Genomic DNA, 20,496 nt, shown 5'->3' on the forward strand with positions numbered 1-20,496 from the left:
TTGGGCGAGTACTATTTATAAGGATTTCGGAGGAGGGGGGTGTGTGTTTTGCAAGTCCTGCCCTGTCAGCCGAGTATTTTGGAGAGGATGAAACAGCCGAGGAGAATTTGGGCAGTGGCAGCTGACCTCTGCTGAGGATCCCGGCTGCCACGGGGCCACGGCGCTTCGGCAGCTGCCCCAGCCCCTGCCGCCCCCTCCTGCTGCTCTGCCCGCCCAAAATAGCCCCCAAGCTCACTCAGGGCTGGCTGCTTTCACCCCGCTGTCACCTGTTAAAAATACCGCGGTGGGGCTGAGCAAGCTGCTCCCCTCACTGTACAGCCACGTGTCCCCAGGGCACCGCCGTGCCGGGAAATGGGTCACTCGCTGCTGGCACCCCGGCAGTGGGACCCCACGGGGGTGTGTGCGGAGTGTTGGGGGCAGGGGCACAGGATGAGCCTCTCCAGCACTGCTTCTCCGGCCATCTTCACCAGCTGGGCCCGGAGGAGCATCCCCTGACTGCAGGAAGGAGAGGGACCCCGGGCAGCAGCAGGGCGCTCACGGCGCTGCTCAGCACCTGCCTCCTCCTCCTCCTCCTCCTCCTCCTGGCCCCGCCGCATGCCCCGGCCCTGCCGCAATCGCGGTGCGGGCAGGGCGAGGCGTTAATCACAGCCGCGGCCGGGCCGGTAATTACAGGGCAGCGGCGGGAGCGGGCTGCGAGCTGTGCGAAGGGGCGCGGCAGCAGCACTGGGGGGGCAGCTCCCAGCCGGCAGCGCCGGGAGACACGGCCCCGAGCCCGGCCACGGGCGGGGGAGCGGCTGGCACGGACGGGGTCCCCGTGGGGCGGTCCGGGCACGGCTCCGGCGGGCAGCGGGCTGTGCTGGAGGATGGGATGTGATCGATGAGGGTGACGTTGGCGACCGAGCCACTTCCTCATGCCGCATCCTGGCTCTGCATCATGCTCCTTCTCTCCAGCATCTGCAATTTTTCTAATGGACTCTGTGGAAGTAATTGCAGCAGGAAGGCTTTAATGCAGCACAGGCCGTGTAGGGATGGAGCCGCTGGTGGCTCCGTGGCATTAATCACGCTGGGGACGGGGAGCTGCCTCTCCTTGGCTAGGGCAGGGCTGCCCCCCGAGCATGGGGACACCTGGGCATCACAGGGGTCTCCCTGGTGTCCGAAGGGATGCCTGGAGGTGCCCGAGTAGGTCCCAGGTGCCAGCTGAGTACTCCTGGTGCGAGGAGGCAGCTGCTGGTGGAGGGACTGAGCATCCCCCTCCATTCCCTTGTCCTGCCCGGCTGCCTCTGCCTGGCTGGGGCGTCCTGGCGCCCGTGGGTGACAGCATGGGGACAGTCCTGGGGGTCACTGTCACAAACAGCCTGAGCTCAGCTGGGCACAGCTTGGCTGGGGAGCAGGATCTCCCCAGCACCCAGCCCTGCCACCCCCTTGGGCAAACAGCAGCGCACGGGATGAGAGGGACAAGCTCCGAGGAGGTTTCAGGCAGTCCCACGATCCTGCCGTGTTTCCAGGAGCCTCATAACATCCCCCATCCCACATTGCCCACATAGCTCCAGGCCATCCTCCCTCCCCGGCCAGGAATTCTTCTGTCGCCTTGTTCATCCCCATTAGTCACACGTCCCCTCCTCCTCCCTGCTCTCACCCTCTCTGGGCCATCCCAATTTAGCTCCTGTTGTCATTCCAATCCTCCCGGCTGCCTCCCACCCCGAGCCACCCCAAGATATCAGCTCTGAAGTGCCCTTGCAGCCCCCCTTCTCCTCTGGGTGACCTGGGGATGCTGCCCCGTGTCCCCACGACCCACCTGTGCCACACCCAGACCTTTCCTGGGTGCCCATCTGAGCCCTGTTGAGGAGCACGGGGACATGGCCCAGTGCTGCTGCTCCCCTGGGGGACTTCAGGGCACTGGAGAGTCCCCACTGCCCCTGGCTGCTGCCCAGAAGGTGACAATGGCAGGACGTGTGGCTTGGGAACTCTGTGCAGGGCTTGGAGCAAGGGCTGTGCAGGAAGGGAAGGGCACAGCCCCGAGGAGAGCACTGGTGAGCCCAGTGTGACCTCCAGGGACAGATGGACGCATTTCTGGCTCGGGCTCTCAGTGCCTGAACAGGGTGGGGGATCCAAAGAGCCTGGCAAAGGGAGCAGGAGCCTGGCCCGGCAGGGAGAGGAGAGCTGCCAGAAATACTAGCCCACAACATTTTTTGCTCCAGCCAGTGCCCTGAGGAGCCAGTCCTCAGCAGCTGGGAGTGGAGGCACATGCCCTTCCCTGCAGAGCAGCTGAAACAACCCGAAATATCCCACCACACGCACTTGTATGCAAAAGGAACATGATGCAAAGGAAATACTGTCCAAACCTTTATTGGAACCTTTTTCTAACCAGGCTAACAACTCAAACACCCAGGAAGACTAAAGGATACAGAACACATGTGGATGGAGAGCAAGGGGAGCTTTACAGTGAACTCAAACAAACAGATGTGCCGGTGTCGTTGGGGGTGGAATCAACCAACAGGCAGAGAACAGAGGCACCATTTCCCTCATGGCTTTTCTCACATCTGGGCTTTTGTTCTACATCTTCTGCTCATCCCCTGGGTTTCAAAGGTGGACAGCTGCCCTGGGCTGGTGAGGGTGTTGTTCTCTAGGCAATAACCCAAAAGCTGGGGTGCTTAACCATGACACTGTTGCTTTGGAGACCATCCCAGTCATGTGCAAACTGCCAGCTAGCAGCAAAGTGATGAGACTGATTTACTCTCTGGTGAAGAGGTAATAAAACCCCAGTGGACACTAGAGTCTTCCCTTAGGCACCTGAACCTGCCCCTTTCTCAAACCAATACCCCAAGAGCCCGAGGCTGAGCACCCAGCAGCTCTGGGCCAGCTCTGTGGGAACAGCCCAGCACTGGCACTCACTGGCTGGCACTGGAGCTGTGTCCACACTGCAGCAGCACAGGCAGCTCTGCCCCAGGAGCACAAACACCTCCCCGGGGTGAGCAGAGCAGCAGCTGCAGCCTTGGTGGAGCAATGCTGGGGCAGGGTGGGACTTTTAGCACATCTCATTTTCGCTCTTCTCAAAGCTGGGGGAGGATGTCTGCAGCAAGCTCTGCTCGTGTTGGACACAGCAGGGGAGGCCTCCCAGCCCTGCTAGCTACTGAGCTCACATCAGGGAAAAGCCACTGGCACAAAGCCTGGGGAAGGGGGCAAAGCAGGCCACAGCATGAGGGTCTCAGGATGGGGCAGGGTGGACATTCTTCCTTCCTGGTGGAGACCACGGCCAGTCACTTCCATCCTATTCCCTTCCTCATCACTGATCCAAAGGGTGACAAGTGTCCCCAACCTCCAGAGGGAAGAGGGGACCAGCAGTGGGAGATCAGAGAACTCCAGAGAATTTTGGTGATGGCAGCCCTATGCCACGTGGCAGAGGAAGAGGAGCAGGGTTATTCCTCCACCAGAGCTGGCCTGTCACCTCTGAATTCCCCAGTGCTTTCCAGGGGGATGTGATTTGTCAACAGAAGCTGCTTCAAGGAGATGGAGAGTTTTCCCCTGCCTTGCCCACCTCCATCACAATGACGTTCCTCTCTAAATACTGGTGGTGAGGTCCAAATGAGCCAAATTTGCCTTCCTCCCTCCAACATATGTGGCACCACTTCAAAGGCTCCTGCCTTCATGGACCCAACAGCATCACCCAAAGAGCTTTTTTTAAAGTAATGCTCAATAAATAAATAAATATTAAATAGAGGCCAAGTTCTCTCAGCCTGTTCAATATATGTACAATGCATAGCAAAATAACAGTGATTGGCTGTTGCAGAGAAGTTTGGTACAAATTCAGTCCCCAAAACAACAAAAACATGGAGAAAATTGCAGTTAACATAAAGCAAAGCTCAGCCAAGTGCTGCAACCAATGAAGAAAGAACAGAAGAACAGTGATTTGAAACATCCCTTGTCTTTGCTTCCCAGCAAACCTGAAGAAATGGTGTTGGATTTTCTGGAGCACGGGGTTGGGACAAGTGGGACAAACCTCACTTGGGGGGACAAACCCAGAGCCAAGGCAGGTCCAGTGAATGGGAGAGCTGATGGCTCCAGGGTCAAGGGGAAATTTGGGAGTGAGCACTGTGACTTGTGCTCTGCCAGGGAAAGGCAGCAGGGGTGCTTGTGGGATGATTCAAAATCATCTGGGAAAGAGCCTTTGAGTGCGGGACAGGGCTCTCAAAAACCAGCCCAGATATTATCTTGATGTTGTGGCCAGCCCTGAACACCCCTTGTGTGTCTGACCACAGCAGCAATTCACCAACACCAAAGTGACCCAGCTGCCTTTGCTCCAGGTGAACCTGCTCTTTGCAGACAGCACCTGCAGCAATCTCAGATGTTGGATGCAGAGCAAAAATCCATAAAAGCGGTGAATGAGAGAAACTTAAAAAAAAAATTAAAAAGCACTGGCAAAAGGCACAGAGACAGAAAAACTCACAGCTTCACACAAACCCACAGAAACCCCATCTGTCCACTAACAGGAAGGGTGTACTAAAGCTTGTACTAAAAATATTAAATAAGTTAAAAAATAAATAACACCGAGGGAAACTCACATGTATATGCACATGTGCACATACACACACAGAGCCTTGATCAGATCCTTCACCAGAGGCTGGATTTTGCAAGGACTTTCCGCGGGGATCGCTTTCTCACAGTCTCTTTTGTTTTCCCATGGGTGGGTCAGCGCGCAGGGATAAACAGGGCAGGGGAGTCCTGGCGACGGCATCCTCCCAGGGAAAGCGGCGGTGGCTGCGCGGAGCGGGCGGGTTTCGGGCTGAGCGCTGCCGGCGGAGCCAAGGCAAACAGCGCGGGGCCAGCTGGCTCCCGGCCGGCGCCCGCGCAGGCGGCACTTCGCTGGTGGCACCGCCAACAGCCCGGCTCGGCCGGCCAGCAGACCCTCGCGACACGTCCCAGACCCGTTTCTGTGGCCACACCCATCGCATTCCTGCACAAATCTAATGAGAAACCCGAGATTCCAACGTGAAAGCGCGCAGCTCTGCCCCGCGTCCCTTCGTGTGTCCCGTGAGAGCGCACAGGGACACGGTGGCAGCAGGAGTGACTGTCACTCCGGCCACCTCACTGAGAGGGGCCACGGCTGTAAACCTTTACACGAGACCGGCGGCATGGATACATTTGAACAAACAAACAGATCCAAAAATAACTTAACGTTAGAAAAAAAAAATTAGAATAAATAAATACTGGTCCATTGTGACATACAATTAAAAATAGAATAATAATAATAATATTAAATAAATAAATAAATAAATAATTTAGAGAGGTTTACTCCAATGCAAGTCTGCTTGGGAAAACCCCAGGAGCATTTAGCTGCCACGGACTGTACAGGCAGAGGCAGTCCTTGATGGAGGGATCAGCTGGACGAGTGCAGGAGCTGCCCCACACAACCCCTGGGATCTCCTGACCCACACGGGGTGGGTGCTACCAACCCTGGTGTGGTGCTTCCATCCTCTGTCCCCAGCCACGAGGACTGCAGTCAGTGTGAGTTTGGTATTTACACCAGTTGCACAAAGCCCCTCTTCTTTCCTTCCCTGGTTTTGGATCTTCGGGCTCGCTGCTTCCCTGCTGCGGCCCCGCGTGTGCGTTACGGGGTGCCAAGGGGCTGGAGGTGCTCCTGAAACACTGGGAGAGCTGGGGAGGTCTGGGATCCCATCACTGCCTTTGGATCTTCCCAGGGAGCAGAAGGATGGGGCATTTCAGCATCAAACTGGGAGAGACTCTTTGGGGAAGAAGCATGAGGTTTTCAGCCCTTTTGAGAGGGAGTTTGCTGCAGAGGGTGGCCAAGGGGCCGCTGCTGGGGCCAGGAGGGAAGGCAGTGGCATCCTGTGTTTGATCCCTGGAGCATTTGCTCAGCCCTACCAGGAGCACTTCTCTCTGTATCCCAGAAAGGGTCTTTCCAGAGGATGGACCCATCCCCACTAAGCCACCAACCATAGCAGTGCCCAGCTCTCTGCCTCAGCCCCCTCATCCTCACACTGCCTGCAGCAAGCGGGGTGAGGGATGAGGGTCTGGGAAAAGGGGGAGCTTTGGCCATTGAAGGCACAGGACAAGGGGGACCAGCACCAGGAAAGATCCTGGGAAAGAGTCCCTGACATAAAACTTCCTCCTGTACCACCCAGATGGAATCCCTGCCTGTGCTGCTGTACTTTACAACAGATAACAGATTTATAGGCTTGCTGAGGCAATCATCCAGTTCCACCACGGCAGCTCATGGCACTCAGCCTTCCTCCCCTTGCTGCTTTGTCCCTTTTCCAGCTGCCAGGGGCCTGTAGGTAATTCTGTAGATGGGGGGTGGGGGGTGGGTTGCATTCCTTTCTAGCCCCTCTTCTCCTGCAGATGGTGGCTGCACTCAGCCCTTTTCTGTAACACTTAAACAACACACACCTCCTTGACTCATTAAGCCCAAACTCGTTAATAATCATGCAGGATGGAAGGGGAGGGGATGGAAAAAGGGAGGGAGGGAACTCTTAAGCCCAAATTAGCGTCTCTAAGCACCCAGGTGTTGTAAGAGAAATAAACTCCTCAGCACCAGCTCAGCCTGTGCTGGGAGAAGCCTTTGTTACCCGGCAAAACACAGTAATTGCGCAGGCAGCTGGGCTGGCAGGGAGACAAAACCCCAGGGCCCAGGGCAGCCTGTGGCTCCCTGGCAAAACAGGCAATTAGTGGGGGGCCCTTCCTGTCCCCCTGCACTGCTCCAGCCTCCCAGTAACAAACTGGGGCACCAGGGCATCCTGCTGCAGCCTGGCACTGGCCCTGCAACTGTGCTGCTGATCCTGCCCCGGGGCAGCCAGAGGGGCTCAAGGAGGAATGATTGCCTGGAATCCTGCTGTGTGTTTTGAGAAAGGGGAATTGGGATCCCCTGGCTCTTGCAATGCCCTTGTAACCCTGTGTGTTCTGACTGCACCCCACAACTGCTATCTCTGCACCTCCCTCTGGTCCCACCAGCAATGCACAAGGGCAATGCTCCCTGAAGAAGAACCTAAACCCAACCTGTCTGAGGCTTCCTCCAAGAGGGGAAGCCCCCAGCCCCTGTCTCCCCTGCATGGCCTGGCCCTTGGAGCACAGCATGGCACCACCTCCCCTCTGCCTTATACCCCACCAGCCCCAGGTCTGCTTCAGACCTCAGCAGGTGGTTTGCAAGCAATTCAGCGCTGGGGGGATAAAACAACCCTGCAAAGGTGCTGCTACCTGGTAGGAAAGGGCAGGAGAAAGAGCAAACAGCCTTTTTTTCCCCCAGGAAGTACATTGGGAGGGATTTCTAGCCTTCTATTTATAGCAGGGATTGGATGACTGGCAAAAAATAAATATTTTCTCTGCAGAGTGGGCAGCAGCTCTGGAGGAGAGACTCAAAGGACCTGGTATTTGCCTTGGTGGGGACAGCCATCCCCCCAGCTGTCACTGAAGCTTTCCAGCAAACTCCTCCCCAACTGGGTCTGTCTCTCCAGCAGAAGTTAATTTGTTGGTTCCTGGTTTGTCAGAAGAGCAAGGAGCAGAGTTCTTTCCTTTGGACCCGCTGGTAGTGCTTTGGGGAGCAGTAGCAATGGGGAGATGGGAGCATCGGGGAGGATGGAGCAGGTCTGTGCTGACAGACCCTCTCTAAAGCACCGGCCCTTCTTCCAGCCTGGCCTGGGGAGCTGGGACGGACCCACCCGCTCCGCGCTGGGGAGGAGGGGCTGCACCAGGCGCTCCAGGGCTCTTACTCCCAACCGGGGAAGGGGGACCCGGCAATGCCACCGCGTCAGTATCGGGGATGATTGCTATCGATGGCCAGGTAGGTGGGAAGGAAGCGGAGAATGCCAGGAATGTGGCGGTGACGCCGGCACCCGGTGTCAGCCAGCAGTGGCACTCCCTAACGACGCAGGCTGTCGGAGCTGGCTCCTGAGTCATAGCTCCTGCTCCTGCTGCGGCTGCTCCTGGGGCCCGAGCTCCGGCTGCTGCTCCAGCTTCGGCTCCGGCTCGTCCGGTAGCTGGAGTAGCTGCGGCTGCGGCTCGGGGAGCGGCTGAAGCTGCTGTACCAGGAGGAGTAGCTGCCGGCGCTGCTGGACGAGGAGGGGCTGGGGCGGTAGTAGGGGATGGGGCGTTTGCGAGCACTGTGGGGACAGAGAGATGCGGGTTACCAGCAGCACAAGGACACACTTACTGCCAAAATCTCCAAAAAGCACTGTTCACTCTGGGCAATACTCCCAAAAATGTGATTGTGTTTGTTTAAAAGGAAAAAGAGATCAGGTAGCTGACGGGCCTTGGGATTCAAACCACCCAGCCCCACAGCCCTGGGGAAATCCCAGCCACTCAGTCTACTTGACGATGTCCCAAAGAGCCCTCTGCATGAAGGGTAGAGTCAATAGTTGACTCTTTCCATTGTGGGACATCTACCACGGAGCAGGGTGAAATAAAAACCTGTGAGGGAATGCTCTTGGCACCTGAGTCCCTGCTCTGATTTCATCTTCTTTTTTCCCTTCAGCTATTGTAAATTGAGACCCTCTCCATCCTCCCTCTGCCTCCAGCTGGAAATCCCCGAGCTCTAGAGGAGGGGTGGAAGGGCCTGCTGATCAGGCTCAGGGAACCCGGTCTCCTGGAGAAACCTCCTCTGGCAAGGGCTGGGACCCAGGGACAGCCCTCGTCCCCCGGGGGAGTGCCAGCTGAGCCTGTTCTCCGCAGGACGGGACGGCATCCCCTTGCCTTGTGATGCGCCGAGCTTCCAGGTGGCTGGGAGAGTCTCTCCGGCGTTTCCTCAGGGGGGAGTAGGAGCGGCGGCGCCGCTGCCGCTCCCGGTGCGACTCCTTCTCGCTGGAGCTGTACTTGTGCTCCCGCTCGCGGTCCCTGCGGAGGCACAGCAGGGGCACTGTCACTGCAGGGGCTTGGGGGGGGTCAGGGATGGACAGACAACGACCTACGGAGGCACAGATGCGCAGACAATGCTCAGCTCCAAAAGGGACAACTCTAAGCACTCTGGTGGTGTCACCTCGGCGCGCTCACACAGCTGGACAGAGAGACTGGATAACACTAATGGCATCCAGCAGTGTCTTCCAGTGGCTTTGCACTGCCAAGCTAAGATGGCTTCCAGGGCCCTGTGTCAGTGGGTGCAGTGTGTTGGAGCTGGCAGGAGCAGCCCTGCCAGCAGGCCCCACGTGAGCTGAGGGCCTGGTAGCCCTGCAGGGCTCCGCAAGCCTTGCCAGAAGGAGTGCCGGTGTTGCTATGGTTTTCTCTTTTGTTAAATTCCCACACACGTCAGCACAGGCCCTTCTGTGCAGCGTGGCTGATTTCATACACCCTGCTCAGTGCCATCTGCAAAGCAACACGCTACAGGTCAACGGGCCTGCCTGATCCCTGCATGCAGGAAGTGTTCTCCTCACCAGCACGGGGATTGTCAAAGCCTGCAAGAATCGACCCTGGCAATGTACGATCTTGAGGCTACAAAACGTTCACAGCAGCACAGGTGCTACCACGAAAACCTGCCAAAGGCATCTCTAGGGTTGAACAGCGAGACTGTTTCCTATGGTGTGTGGAGCGAGTAGAGGTGCCTGGACTGTGTTTCTCTCTGCAAGGCTGTGAGTATCAGCCTCAGGGTATCTGGCATCTGCCCTCACAGCAGGGGCCCTTCTCCCAGCCCGACAACTCTTTGTCAGAGCTGTGACTCTCAAAAGTAGAGTGTCTTTCCCTGCTGCAATCAGATCCATGTCTGACAGGCTTGCTGGTTGTGTGGGCAGACCCAGCTGGAGCCTCGGGCTCTGCCCACCACTCACAGCAGCGTGACAGTGGTGCAGGCAGGGAAAGTGAGGCAGCAGGTAGCACATGGGTGGACAGCAGATGCCACAAGTAGACAGCTGTACCTGCTACGGCTGTAGCGGGAGTAACTGGGGCTCCGGCGAGGCCTTGAACTTCTACTCCCAGGACTTTTTTTGCAGGATTTGGAGGAATAGCTGGGGGAACGTGAGGAAGACCTGGAGACAGGAAGGAAACATAAAAGAGTTAAAGATGCTAGAGGGTGAGGCTGTACCAGACTAGTCCAAATCACGAGGGGGAAGAACTGTCCCATTCTCCAGGGTCTCAGCCCAGCTTTGTGTGGCCAGTTGTGGATCCCAAACTCTTAACGCCTCCCCCTGCAAGGAGCCTGCCGGCTGCCAAGAACTAGCCACTGCCCCGGGTCACAGAGACACCGTTCCAGCTGGCCTTACCTCCTTCCCGAGGAGCAGGACCTGCTTCGGGAGGAGCTGGGCGAGGCCCTGCGGTGCGAGGAGCGGCTGGAGGCGGGGGACGAGCGGCCCGTGCTGCTGCAGGAGGCGCTGCGGGAGCCGGGCCTGCGCGGGGAGCTGCGCGCCGCCGAGGAGAGCCGGATTCGCTTCTTCTCCTCTGAGGAGCCCAGACATGACGGTAGGCACGCTCTGTGAACAGACATTTGGACACTGTTGAAGCTGTGGCTGAAACCCCTGGCTGAGGGGAGCAGCATGCTCCAGCAAATAAAATATAACCATCCTTCCATTCCCCATCTGGAGGTGGAAAGGACCTCTCAGCTCCCCAGGCTGCTGTCGCAGAAGACCCCATGTGTGTGTGTCAGAATCCAAGAGCTCACCCTCCGGGCTCTGCCAGGGAGAAGAGGTGTGGAAGAGCACTGTGGCACAAGCAGCAGCTCATCTGCCCCATGCCCAGCACACCAGAGGTGTCAGGCTGGCAGAGCCTGGTCAGGCCAGCGAGCAGTGCTGGTGCTGGGCAGGGAGTGAAGTAAAAAGTGCAGGAGCAGGGGAAAGGCAGAGCATGGCAGGGCAAGGGCTGTGCTCCAGCCTGGCTGTGGAGCAGCGTCAGTGGGCACTGAGCAGGCACGTCCTGTTGCCTTTGGACAGCTGCGTGAATTCCTCCTCTTCCAGAAGTGCTCTGGAATGAACTGGGGTCAGAGCCCAGCAGCCCAGGGCCAGCTGCAATCCCAGCTCCACCCATGTGAAGGCAGAGTTACCCCACTGGAGTCACCATGTGAAAAGTACAGACAGACCTAAAATTTTACCCTCTGACTGAAAAATGAGGCTTGTTCTTACTAAAACCCATTACCTTGGCTCCCTCCTGTCACATTCAGTGCTCCAAACCATGTCCTGGCTCTAACTTTCAGCCTTTAGGACCCAAGGGCCTGAGCTGGAAGAGCTCCCTACAACCACTGCCTGAGCACAGCCCTGGGTACCAGCCACCATGCTTCACTGCCCTCATTCCCAACATCCTCTGGCAAAAACCCAGGAATGGGAGGCGGGTGACAGAGGCTGGAAGCTACTCCCCTCTCCTGAAGATGACCTGTGGCACTGGGTGGTGGTTGGATGCCCTGTGGCCCCAGTGCAGAGCTACTGCTGTGTTATCCTGCAGCCAGCTAAGTCCTTGCCCCTCCCTGTGCTCCCCACTGGCAGGAGATGCTATCTTGTCACCCTGGAGCTGTGCTGGCTGAGCTGGGAAGAGGAAGGGGCACGCTGGATTTGGCTCATTGGACAGGTGAAAGAACAGCCCATAATGATGTTAGTGGAAACAAGCCCCACTTCCCTTCCCCACAGTAGGCAGAGAGGGAGAATTAGCATGTGCTTCTTTCAGATTGTGCCCAGAAGGGCCAGAGACTGTTTTTGACATGGCCATGCCCAGGTGAGCAGGGATGCGCTGGGACCACCGCCTGGCCCAGGCCCAACCCCTGCATGAGCCACAGCAATGCCAAAGCACTGCCACAAGCAATGTCCAGGGATGTGATGGCTGGGTTTTAACTTCCTCCTCAGGCTACAGTACTGGTCCTTGCTGAGTTCTGGACTCCAGACTGGCAAGACTGTGGGTCTGGTTGGTACCTGCCTGCCTCCAGAGCACAGAAAGCTCCCTGCCAGCTCACCACGGCAACTGGAGCAGGCAGGAGACACAGAGCAACAACGTACCAGCAGCCACTGGTAATCACTGACCTTCGGTCTTGTCCCTGGGCATCTGGAGACAGATTTTCCAAAGCTGTTCCCTTGGTCTGGGAAAAGCAACTGGTGAAGGAATTTCCTGAATCAGAGCTGTTATCGCTGTTGGCCAGTTTGGGCTTCCCGGACGAGAAGGCATGGCCAAAGCCATCATGGACTAGACTTCTTTTCTCCTGGCTGTCCTTTGACCTGGATGAGCTCGTTTGAGTGGAGGGAGGGGAGGAAGTATCGTTTCCTGAGTCATATTCATGATACTCTCCATTCTGGCTGGCTAGGTTGCCAGGCGGGCTGTCTGTTTTGGTAAAGAGGTCAGCAGAAGACCCTGACTGAGAGATCTGAAAGCAAAAAAGCCATTTGGCATTGTTTGAATGGTTTTTTGGGGGGTTGTTTTTGGTTTTACTTTGATTTTTTTTTTCCAAATAAACCCAGAAATTTTACCATCATGATGCACTGAAACAAAAGGAAAGGAAAGGAAAGAAACAAAGTAAGAAAGAAAGAAAAAAAGAAGAAAGGAGAAGAAAACAAAAGCACATATCCCTAAAAGAAATCCACAGTAAGAAGAAACTTATTTTCCCCCTGCTATAATAACGGGAAGATTTAGAGATCATGCAAAGAGTATCAGCATGCGGTTCATGTTAAACAAAAGAGTTCAACAAAGTAAGTGGGCAACCAAAGAATTAAAATAACTAACTAAATAAAAAATGTAACAGAGGACAAAGCCCTTATTTAACCTTAAAAAGGGGAGGAAAATAAAGGGGGTATATACATATAAAAAACCTACATAATCCTTGCAAAGAAAACAAAAATGAAACAAAAACTTAGATGAGTGAATTTTTTAAAGCTTCCTTAATAAAGTGGCTGAACCAATGTCACTAAAATAAGCAACAAAAAAACAAATCAAATCAAATTAAGGGCTTCTGTACAAAGCAAAAACTGGCAAATAAACAAGCTTATCACTTTGAAATAAAAAAGAAAAAAAGAAAAAATAAAAAGAAAAAAGAGGGTGAGGGAAAAAAGAAAAATCCCTTTGGAAATAAAAGGTATACAGATACTTCTTTGTGTGCTTTTTACCCCCTGAAGAAGATATAGCTAATGCGCTCAAGTGACCTCTAATAAATTCCCTGGTGTCTTGCGGATAGCATCCACTTACCCATCAAGAACTCCTCCTTTAGTAGGTAAGGTGTAAGAAAAAAGGAAGAGCGGGCAACATAAGTCCATCATTAGAGTCTCAAATTACATGAAAAAAACATAAACCCTCTCTTCAATCCACACTGCCAACTGTTTGCTGCCTCCTCTATGCAAATGTCATGACTGCTTTTTGTCTGCTCGACTGTCTCCCTTATTATTCATTTTTGTTTCCTTCTGCTTTAAATTAGCCTGTCCAGCCTGTTCCTGGAGGCTGATGGCTTGTGCTGAAAGCTGCAGCTTGCACTGAATCCCCCTGAGTTGTATGGAAATGACAAAGGGAACTCAGTGAGGGAAGAAGCAGAAGAATGGAGGAGAAGTATCCCCACTGTGTGTCAGAGACCTGCGGGAAGGGCACAGCAGCCCTGCTCCTGCCAGCCTCTGCAAGGGGCTCCAGCCACACCCTGGCTGGGCTGCTGAGCACAACAAGGCAAGCAAGGACCCCAGACTCACACAGACTGACCTGGGCAGGGCTATTCTCTGGGACCCTGAGCACCACCAAGGGGATTTACATCATTTCAGTATTTTATAGTTCAGTTTTAACTGCACTGGCATTTACCAGCTCAGGAATGTGGCAGCACTGGGAGTCAGGCTGTGCTAGTGCTAACATCTGCCCTTGCAATGGGGTGAGAATTAGGGCCCAATGCACACATCTACACTCTCATGTGGCCTCCTCCTCTTTCACTCAGAGCCTCCACTCTCCTCAAACCCACCCATGAGGTTTGGCACAGGGTTCTTAGAGTGTGGACACACAGGTTTGGCTCCCCCCACTCAGGACAGTCCTCCAAACATGTTCCCAGCAAGCCGTGCTCCCTCAAACACGTGCACATGCCCTCATGCCACGCTCTGGGGCACACAATGCCCTCATCTATGCCATGCTCTCCACACTGGGGACCTGGGCCATGCCCTCACCAATCTGGGGCCTTCTGAGCCAAAAACCACATTGCAATGTTGGTGCCATCTCAGGCAGCAGAGGAGACCTGGATCAGCTGTCACACAGCAGGCACCAGGCCAGTCCCTTTGGAAAGTTTAGCTTTGGATTGGATGACTTTTTCATCCTCAGAGGGGCTGCAGACTCAGCCTGTGTCATGTTTCACATGGATCTCCTTCATCCTATCAGATGGTGCCTCCATATCCACACTGCTGCCTGTGGCATTCAATCTGTGTCCCCAGGGAGGGCTGCTCCCGACCCAGTTCAAGGTGCTAACTGGGACAGGGACAGCTGACTCGGACACAGGTGCTGAACCAGCAGTGACTGAAACCAGAGCAGAGCTACCAACACCCACAGCAGCTCTCAGCACGGTCTGCACAAGGATGGCTGCCCACAACACTCTGCTGCTCTGAAAACACCTGGAGCTGGAGGATCTCCAAGTACTTTCTGTGTTGCCAGGGAGAGAAGCTTTACTGCTTCTGGGATAAGGGATTGGTTCATCCCAGCAGATCCATAATGGAGTTCCCCATCTCCACCCCACACTAACTTCTAACTGATGCTCAGTCCCAGCTCAGAGAAGTCAGAAGCCCCAGCAGCAAACATGGGAAATTAAATGATCCTTCTTCATTAGCCAACTTGCACCTTCCATGCAGAAGCCCTGGTCAAAGCAAAAACGTCTCCCAAATGCTCCCAGCTAGGAATGAATGGAGACACACATTGCAAGTCCTCATTTCAGCATCTGGAACTGCTCCTTGCTTCTTCTCAGCTCTAGCAATTCTCTACTGGTCCTTGCTTACTCCAGCAGAAACTGGAATGTAACAGGAGCCCAAGGGAGCCACATAGCCAGCTCTGCTTTTCACCAGCTCTTGCTGAAACCCTGATGCCACATCCAGAGCCCCAAGAGATCTGACCTCTGTGCTATGGACCACTGCACTCCCCCCAGCCACATTCCAGAAGATACAGGATTGCACTTTCAAATATGTTACCAGCTATTTTTCTTAAAAGATGGGTTTTGGTTTGCATTTAAGCTGAATCCTAACCCAGAGACAACCAGCTTTATATCACCTTTCACTCGCAGGTATAAAATCAGCATGTGAGGTACTCCCTGGCTGCAGGGGTAGGATGAGCATGGAGTGGGCACAGGGCTGCTCCAAGGGACACTGACCCTGGCATCACACACAGAAATACCTTCCTTCTGTTCCTTCCCAGTTTAAACTGAAAGGCTGTTACTGCTGCCAAGAAATACAGCAGTTTCTTGGCATTTCTAAACCAGCTTTTCAGACTGACTCCAGGACCTGGCATCCTTGTTTCTGCTCTGCCTTGGCTGACATCTACCTTCAAAGCAGCAACTGTTGTCAGCATATCACAAAATCTGTCAAATGACCGGGAGGATCAACAAGCTCCTCTGTAGTTCAACATCTGTGGCAGGCACACTCTGGGAAGAGGCAGCGTGGATATCAGTGAAATATGGAGCTGACAGTCTGGGTGAGGCTGGAGGGTCTGTGTGGGACAAGGGAGGTGCCAGGGGGGACACAGCAGCTTCTCAGCCCCACCACCCTGGGGCCCCAGGCTGTAACCAGTGGCTTCCTGCAGGCTCTGGGGGAGGTTCTGCCCTGCAGCAAGAGCCAGGACAAGTCTCAGGGTGCTCAGCTTGCCTGCCTGCTCAGACCAATTCCCCATATTCCCCATTGGATGATCTTGGCTTTGCTCGTGGTCCCATTGTGTCTGAAAGTCTTACCAGTCAGCCAGGATGGAAACAGAGTACCACATCTGAAAACACTGCATGGAGCTCAATTGAATCACACCATTCTGTGTGATTCTGAATTCTAATGGCTTTTTACTTTTCTAGGTGGCTTAAAAGAGCCTGCTCTTTCACAAATCTAATTCTCTCTATGTGAACATTTGGATTTCCCCCCACACAAAACCCCTAACAAGTAATCAAATAATCTCAGTGAACTTTGTTTCATCCATCTTTCAGCAGGGAACATACTGCTGCCCTCAAGGGAACCCAGGATATGTATTTATTGGATTTTTTTTGTTTCAAATCATTATTTAATCAAGATGAGGGGGGAGCAGAAATGAGGCACTCACTCATATTCCAGACTGTAATTCCAGGTGCAATCCCAGACCAAGAGGCAGCACAGTCTAATAGGTTACAAAAATACAATCACTGCTCTTCTTCCAATTAAACTGAACAGCTCCATTTACTGTGCCACAAACAGCCCTGGGGCAAGAGATGACAATGCTCAAAGTTGTGTCAGCCATGCGGGGACAGCAGCGTGGCACAGCCTCACTCAGAGCTGCAGGATTTCATCCGTGGGCCTTTTTTCTCTTGTTTTGCAACTCACTTCAAAGCAGAGTTAATTTCTCTTTCAGAGGGGCATAACGTCTGCTTTTCTCTCCTTTTCCAGGCACTGTGCTAATGAAAGGAGTAAAACACTTGTGTCGGTGACCCTGGCCGACACCTGCCAGAGCCGCGGGCACGGGGCCAGCACCTGCTGGGGCTCTGCGCCTGTCCTGAGGCTCCTCCACCTGCCAGAGCCCGGGGGAAACGGCCTCACCTCTGCTGAGAGCCTGCCCCAGCTGGAAAGCCAACTTCTGACACAGTACAAAAAACAGAAGTTCTGTAGGAATTCAGTATTTTTGCACAGTTGTGAGTCCCGGACTCAAGGAACACTGAGTGGGAAGATCCCCCCTTTTTTTGGCTGGGTGGGGGAGTTCTGGGTGAGGCTTTCTGTACCACAAGGGCTAAGCTGAGTCCCAGAGCAAGGAAGCAATGACACAGCTGTCCCTGCAAGCCCTGAGCTTGGGTTATTTGGGGCTGGATGGCGACACTGCTGAGCAGCCTGGCTCACCAATACACTGCTGGGGTAAACTCCAGAGAATGCCAAGCAAAGGTTTGTTTCTTTTCAAGGATCTTTATAGCCTGCTGGGGTGCTGGCATTGTATCCCCACCTCAGCTTGAGCCAGGCTGGCACAGCTTTGGTGCAAGGGTTTGTCTTCCATCACCTCTTTTTGGTACCTGGTGTACAGCCCAGCCCTTCAATGGATACAGCCAATGATCCTTCCCCCCCAGCTGCTGCTCCCAGCGCTGAGTGTGGATTTGTTGCACAATAACCAGGGGTAACCTCAGTCCCCCGGCTGGGAGGGGAAAATAGGTAAAGGAAAAAAAGAGTATAACTTCCATATTTATAGAAGGCTTTGCTTTACTGCTCTTGAAGGGCCCTGTCTGCTGTCAAAAACATGCTGCCTAGCACTCAAAAGAATAGTTTTTCCTATGTAACCCAAAACCCAGGCTAGAAAACAGCAGCAGCAAACTGCCATAAGGTTTCCTCAGCCTTCCAGCATTCTCTGTCCCAGTCCCTGCACAGCATTTCCCCATTCTACCTTCCTGCAGACACGAGCACAAAGACAAACAGCATCATTTGGACCAGCTGTACCCCACTGAGCTTCACTGGAAATCTGGCTCAAGCCTGTGATAATTTGTGGCATCACAAATGAGTTACAGTGAAAGCAAAGGAGCTGGCAAGGAAAGTGTATGCACGGTGCAGTTATCTTCATCAGCAACAACAAAGGCAATTAGATCCGTGCCCTGCAGGTATTTATATTGCACTGCTAAAGGAAAGCACAGTGGCACAGTCATCCATCTGTGTCGGTGTGGAATAAAGTGCCTGCAGCTGGGCAGGGGTATTCTGTACAGAAATAAATGCTGCACATTACCCACAGCTTCTCTGTGCCTGCTGAGGCACAGGCCCACAGTCCTGCTCTCCACAGGTGCCTCTTGCTGCTGCACGGGATTAAAGGAGAAGGAGAGGGAGAAGCTTGGAAACTCACTGCCACAACGAAAAGTAGCAGGGAACTTTGAGGTGTTTCTGCATGTGTACATGCATGTGTGGGTGCATCAGCTTTTGCATGAAGAGGGAAAGAAGCAGCAAGGTAGATGCACAGGCAGGGCATTGTTTTGTGTGCTTTATCCCCCAGCAGTTCCAGGCAGACCTAGTTAGGAATTGTGGCTGTTTCATTACAAAGGAACGAAGACAAATAGGGTGGGGAGGGTAGCAGAATTTACCACAAAGCACTTCAGATTTTCAGAAGCACAATGATGTAGAATAAAAAACATATTGAAAAGCAAAACCTTTGTTTTGGAAGTGCTATAGCATTATCTCATATTTCCCTGTATCTCTGTGTATTTTTCCCTGATCTTCCTTGGACAGTCCCTTTGGAGATATGACAGTGCATCTCCCCAGGTAAGGATGATTTGGTTTGGAAGCCCATGCCAGATGGAAGGATAGGGAGTGCAACATACCAACTCTCACAGAGGACTGAAACACGGCATTTTTGAATCCTAATTCTGATTTTTTTCACAAAATCTTTTATTCTCCAGCCTTTTTTTTTTTTTAATATGTGATCAACATATTCTGCAAGAGCACATTTTCATTTCAGGCTGCTCTCGAAGTCTGACAGAACGAAGCTTATTCATAGAACAACCATTTAACTCATGAAAAGGAAAGGCTTCAAAGGGTTGTGTATAGTCATTAATAAATGAGACTAAAGGTTCCCATTCCATTTTTCTCTTGCCAGTTTTGAGTACATGATATTTAATGACCTTATTCAGCAAAATTTCAGGGGCAGCTCTTAACCAGGGGCTTCAATTTGAACAAGTGCTTAAATGTGCTCTTGAATGGTGTCCCAAGAGAACGTACTTCTTTTGGGGACAGGAGGACAGTAGTGGCTTTCATGAGTCATTATGCCTTTTAGTCATTAAAATATTTGCCTAAGTTATTAACCCTTACTGGAAAGAACACAGGAGTATCCTGATGACTTCTACTTTGCATCCACCCCCTGCATCTGGAACTGTCAAGCTCTTGTCTTTCCTTCCCTGCAGCTTTTCCATTTGCTTCACTCATTTACCTCGAGTGAAGCAAATGGAAAAACAAGTGCAGGATGCTTGAGTTTAGTTCATTTTAAAGCTTTTAAAATTTTAAATTAGAGTTTACTCTTTCTCAGGAAACAGAACAGCTGGCAGTTGGCCTCACAGGACTTAGGAAGCCTGGCTTCCGAGAGAGGAAACCTAGCACTAATTAAAAACTAGGCTTAGGCTCAAAAGCATTTATGAAAAATACGCCGCTTGAACTCAACAACACCCTGGTGACATGATGCAGTCTTTGGCTCACTATTTTTTTTGGGGGGGGAGGAGCTCTGAACTCAGCAACACCCCCAGTTCATGACAATGAGCTTCATACCTTGTTTTTCTTCCTCTGCGTGTGCGTGCACACACCAGCGTGTGGTGTGAGGTTCTGCTCTCCAGGCTGCCTTATAAGGCTTTACAAGCAGTGACTCACAGGGCCCCACACGCTCTATAACGAGAGCAAATATGCATATCTATAATGTTGAGAGACAGCTTGTGCCTGTCTGTACCCACGTACAATCCCTGGGTATTTTGATCGGCATGCTGTCTGTGTGGGTGAGTGGGTAGAGTCTCTCCTCTTGCTGGCACCATCTCTCTCCTATCTGATGTAGCTCCTGCGTGTGCCTGAGCTATTTCCAACTGATGACTGGGCCTAAAGGAAAAAACAACTTTGGGGCTTGGAGGACTCTAGTCAAAACACCTCTAGCATTACACATCCACACGTGTGACTATCAGATCCTGCACTACCTCCAGTCCTACGTAGCAATTTCTCTCTCCAGAGTGCCTATCTGATACCAACACCACAGTTAGGGCATCACACCTCTGCTTTACTGCTGCCAGGAACAAAGGGGAGGCATGCCACAGAAAAAGAAGACTGATATCAATCTCTGTCTAATATTTCTCTCCATCTCTTGCTCCCTCAATTCATGTATTATATCATCTCTTTCTGTGTATATGGAAAAACATCCCAAGGCACTGAGCCTGATTTTACCCTCAGATGCACATGCAGTTCCCATTAGCATCAATGAGGGCTGCTCATAACTTCCAAATTTTGCCCCTGGGCTTGTCAGTCCAGAGAAACAGTGATCTTAGAAGGATCCTGATAGTCAGAAAACATCCCATGCCAATAATCACCAGCTCATTAAATGTAAATGTTCCTTCTGTATATGTTTGATACCCTTTTTCAGCCTGAAGGACTAAACTTTTGGATGTAAAGACCAGTGAAATAAGTTCACATCCAGCTGAGGAAAGACTGCATAACAAACCCTTCTCTTTGAAACATCGTTTCTGGAGGCCACTTTTTTTTTTTTTTTTTTTGGTTAAATGTCCTCAATTCATTATTCATAGGCTAAAGACTTTTCAAGTTTTCCCCCTCTCCAGCCCCACCCTTGGTGTGAAAGTGCTGAAGGAAGGAATGACTTTACATACATTGGAAAACAGCACCATGAATTAATAATACAGTTTAACCAAGTTCGTCTAACATCACTATAATTGAGTTATAAAAATTTCATATCAGGGTTCTTGCCCAGATTCCT

The 20,496-nt window shown here is 52.7% G+C and overlaps 1 protein-coding gene across 4 annotated transcripts in view; it reads right to left on the reverse strand.

Annotated features, from left to right (window-relative positions):
- Positions 1 to 2,340: 2,340 nt before the first annotated feature.
- SRRM4 (serine/arginine repetitive matrix 4) overlaps positions 2,341 to 20,496 on the reverse strand; it is a 46,176-nt gene continuing 28,020 nt past the window's right edge. For 3 of the 4 annotated variants that reach the window (XM_030958957.1, XM_030958956.1, XM_030958954.1), the window contains 5 exons: positions 11,934 to 12,271; positions 10,197 to 10,403; positions 9,852 to 9,962; positions 8,701 to 8,841; positions 2,341 to 8,111 (listed from right to left, as the gene is read on the reverse strand). In XM_030958957.1, coding sequence (XP_030814817.1) covers positions 7,871 to 8,111; positions 8,701 to 8,841; positions 9,852 to 9,962; positions 10,197 to 10,403; positions 11,934 to 12,271 — 1,038 coding nt within the window. In that variant the 3' untranslated portion in view covers positions 2,341 to 7,870. Of the gene's footprint in view, positions 8,112 to 8,700; positions 8,842 to 9,851; positions 9,963 to 10,196; positions 10,404 to 11,933; positions 12,272 to 13,086; positions 13,103 to 20,496 lie in introns of all 4 variants that reach the window. The other variant, XM_030958955.1, reaches the window with a different exon arrangement.

Source organism: Camarhynchus parvulus, chromosome 15 (genome assembly GCF_901933205.1).
Source record: "Camarhynchus parvulus chromosome 15, STF_HiC, whole genome shotgun sequence".
In the NCBI taxonomy this organism is placed as follows: Eukaryota; Metazoa; Chordata; class Aves; order Passeriformes; family Thraupidae; genus Camarhynchus; species Camarhynchus parvulus.